The sequence below is a fragment of the Myzus persicae genome, unplaced genomic scaffold, assembly GCF_001856785.1.
Source record: "Myzus persicae strain clone G006 unplaced genomic scaffold, MPER_G0061.0, whole genome shotgun sequence".
NCBI lineage: Eukaryota > Metazoa > Arthropoda > Insecta > Hemiptera > Aphididae > Myzus > Myzus persicae.
Window position 1 is genome coordinate 24708 of NW_019100977.1, and position 3295 is coordinate 28002.

Consider the following 3295-nt stretch of genomic DNA (forward strand, 5'->3'; position numbering starts at 1 on the left):
AATATGATTAGCATTAACTATTTTCTATTATCTATACCCAAATTTCAATTTTAAATATCAATAAATTATGTTTGCTTAATTTTTTATTATTAATTACAAATTTGTATACATTAAATACAAAATAAAATAATTTATTTGTATAACTTGTTTTTCCTAGGAATCTAAAAAAGCTTTGTCTAATGTTGCATACAAAAAACAGTCGAAAAGAACTTTTGCCAAGTCTACCGCTTTGTGAATCAAACAAGGTTGCTCAACTAAGTCAGCTGATTTATTTAAACAAAATCTTGGAGTTTATTTAATTACACCCAACAAAACACGTTGGAATTCACTGTATGATGCAGTGGTGCTGCTTAATAAATAAATTTAAAATAATGAACTTAAGTTTAGAATAATAATGGACAAATTGGCTTTTGGCAAGTAAATTGTAAATCTTAAAATATTATTAGTTATTTTATCTAGGTATTTGTGTAGACAGTAGCGCAACATTTTTGTTTAAAAATTCATAGTTTACATTATAATTACTACTCGCTCATTAAAAAACCTTTGATAGGAACAAACGTTTGATAGAGTTGGATTGCTCCTGCCATCACCGGTGTTCACGCACGGACAACTGTATGTAGCGTTTTCCTGAGTGAGGACTCTCAATCCATTAGAGTTGGTATGTACAGTGATGACAATGGTAGAATCGTCACTAAGAACATTGTGTACAGAGAAGTTCTACAAGCGATATAACTGTACAATGAAGTCTACAAGAACTTAATGAACATCAAATCCAATCTGTGTGAATCTGTTTAGAATTATTTATGTACTCAAAAATATATTAGCAGATATTGGTATGCATTTGTATTATTTCAGAAACATTCTAGAAATGACTTTATCAATGCAGGTGTAACAGAAACAATCATTGTTGTACTGCTACTAAGACAGGGGAAATTTGACAACCTTTATGTGCTTCTCTCTTGATGCGGATTTTGTAATGTATTTGTGTCAAATGTCAAACATGCATTTAAACTCGCTAGACACTCAGTCACAGTTTTCTGATTGCTTACCTCATCGTGTTACCCGACCGTTGCACGTCGTTCGCTATACGACAGAGTCCCAAGGCCTGCCTGCCAGACTACGCTCAAAATCGAGCCGGGTGACTGACTTTCTAGACACTCCAAAATTGCGGCAGCTATACAACTTAATTTCTTTTTGAATTTCTTGCTTTTTCACTTACATCTAGCATGGACGGGTCATGCATCCAATCCACCATACACACATGCCCTATAACAAATAGATTTGCATAGAGCGATGATTATTAATTACAAATTTGTACAAATTAAATACAAAATAAAATAATTTATTTGTCTAATCTTGCATACAAAAAACAGTCAAGAAGCACTTTAATACTTAATACTCATAATCAAATTTGTATGAGTTGTAATACATTTAAAAATTAAATTTTTCTTTCAATTTAAATGATAATTATATATGAAAAAAAATATTCTAAGATATAAGTATAAATATGATTAGCATTAACTATTTTCTATAATCTATACCCAAATTCCAATTTTAAATATCAATAAATTATGTTTGCTTAATTTTTTATTATTAATTACAAATTTGTATAAATTAAATACAAAATAAAATAATTTATTTGTATAACTTGTTTTTTCTAGGAATCTAAAAAAGCTTTGTCTAATGTTGCATACAAAAAACAGTCGAAAAGAACTTTTGCCAAGTCTACCGCTTTGTGAATCAAACAAGGTCCCTCAACTAAGTCAGCTGATTTATTTAAACAAAATCTTGGAGTTTATTTAATTACACCCAACAAAACACGTTGGAATAAACAATATTTTCAGATTCAAAAGTGATATATATTTCATGTGTCATATCAATTTCAATAAGCTTTTATTTACTCCAGGGTGATACTAACATGTACTTTGGTCATCTCCTACCTACAATTGAAGAATTAATTTATAATTATGAATTAATGACAAGTGATCAAACATTTTCTAATTATTTGAAACTTCTGGTGACTGCCATACTTAATGGTATGTAATAATTAATATTTTTAAATACATTAATCTTATTTAGCAAAGTACATACTTAAATTGTACCTACACATTTAATTTCTCTTCATTTTAGCTGTTTTTGACTAACTTTATTGGTAAATACTATTCTCTTAGCTCTTACAGTCTTACTGATGTAAAATGTAAAATTTTAATCAGCTGATCTATTATTTATATTTATATTTCTGTGTAGTACCTACATTTATATACTCATGAGCTAAAATAAACAAACTTTATTGGTAATAATTTTTATTTTTTAGGTGTAAAAACAAGGTTTGCCCATTATTTGATAGACAAATTTTTAATTACTGCTGCAGTCTGCCACCCACTATTTAAAAAAGCATGGATTATAAATGATATAAAAAAGCAATTGGCCTCAGAATATTTAAAAAGTGCCTGTTATGACTTACATACCAATGATAATGACAATAATGATGTAGAAGATAACCAAATGAAGGATAATTTATCTACCTTTTTTAACCGGGTCACAAAATTCCCAAGAGGAAAAATCAACAGTTAGTGATGAAATAGATAGATATTTGGGCACATCTCCAACAAAGACTTTAGAATGTTTGCATAATTTACCCACTATCAAAAAAGTAAGATTAGTTGAAAACGTCTTATACTATTTGTAGTAATATTACAAAAACATTTGTACTTAGTTTTCAGGTATTTGTGAAGCAGAACATTCCACTACCTAGCAGTGCATCAGTAGAGAAAGTGTTTAGTGTTTTTGATGCAACAATGCTAAAAAAAAGAATAAATATGACGGATCAACACTCAAATGTTTGATTAATATAATATATTATGAATGATTCAGAATTAAATTGATTTTATTGTTTTGTATTTGAAAATTATTTCAAATACTTAGCTATAGGTAGTATTTCTGTGGTATTTTAAATTCTTTATTTTATAAGTATTTGAGTAATTGCTCAAATACTTTTTAAAAGTATTTTTTACAACACTGCATTATACCATTGAGTATAGATAAAATAATAAAAAAAATTAATTAATAATAATAAAATAATAATTAACTGTTTTCCACAAAACAGGTTCTTGAAAATCGTAAAAATATATTTGAAAGCGGGCACCCATCCACGAAAAAGTACACTGTATAATTACATAATGTTACTTACACTCAGTCTTATAATTTTTATAAGATAATCACTAAAATAAAATGTTTTAAATAATGTCGATTTTAAGTCTTTGAGACGGTCACCCATCCAAAAAAAAATGTGTTT

The 3295-nt window shown here is 28.0% G+C and overlaps 1 protein-coding gene and 1 long non-coding RNA gene across 2 annotated transcripts in view; both read left to right on the plus strand.

Annotated features, from left to right (window-relative positions):
* LOC111027112 overlaps positions 1–1371 on the plus strand; it is a 4551-nt gene extending 3180 nt beyond the window's left edge. The window contains exons 4-5 of the long non-coding RNA XR_002603756.1: positions 158–417; positions 568–1371. This is a non-coding gene — a long non-coding RNA (uncharacterized LOC111027112). The remainder of the gene's footprint in view (positions 1–157; positions 418–567) is intronic.
* Positions 1372–1652: 281 nt separating this feature from the next.
* Positions 1653–2869, plus strand: LOC111027110. The gene is made up of 3 exons (XM_022305331.1): positions 1653–2036; positions 2315–2653; positions 2717–2869. Exons 1-2 carry the CDS (start codon positions 1919–1921, stop codon positions 2572–2574), a joined length of 378 nt encoding a protein of 125 aa, XP_022161023.1. The 5' UTR covers positions 1653–1918; the 3' UTR covers positions 2575–2653; positions 2717–2869.
* The last annotated feature ends 426 nt before the right edge of the window (positions 2870–3295 follow it).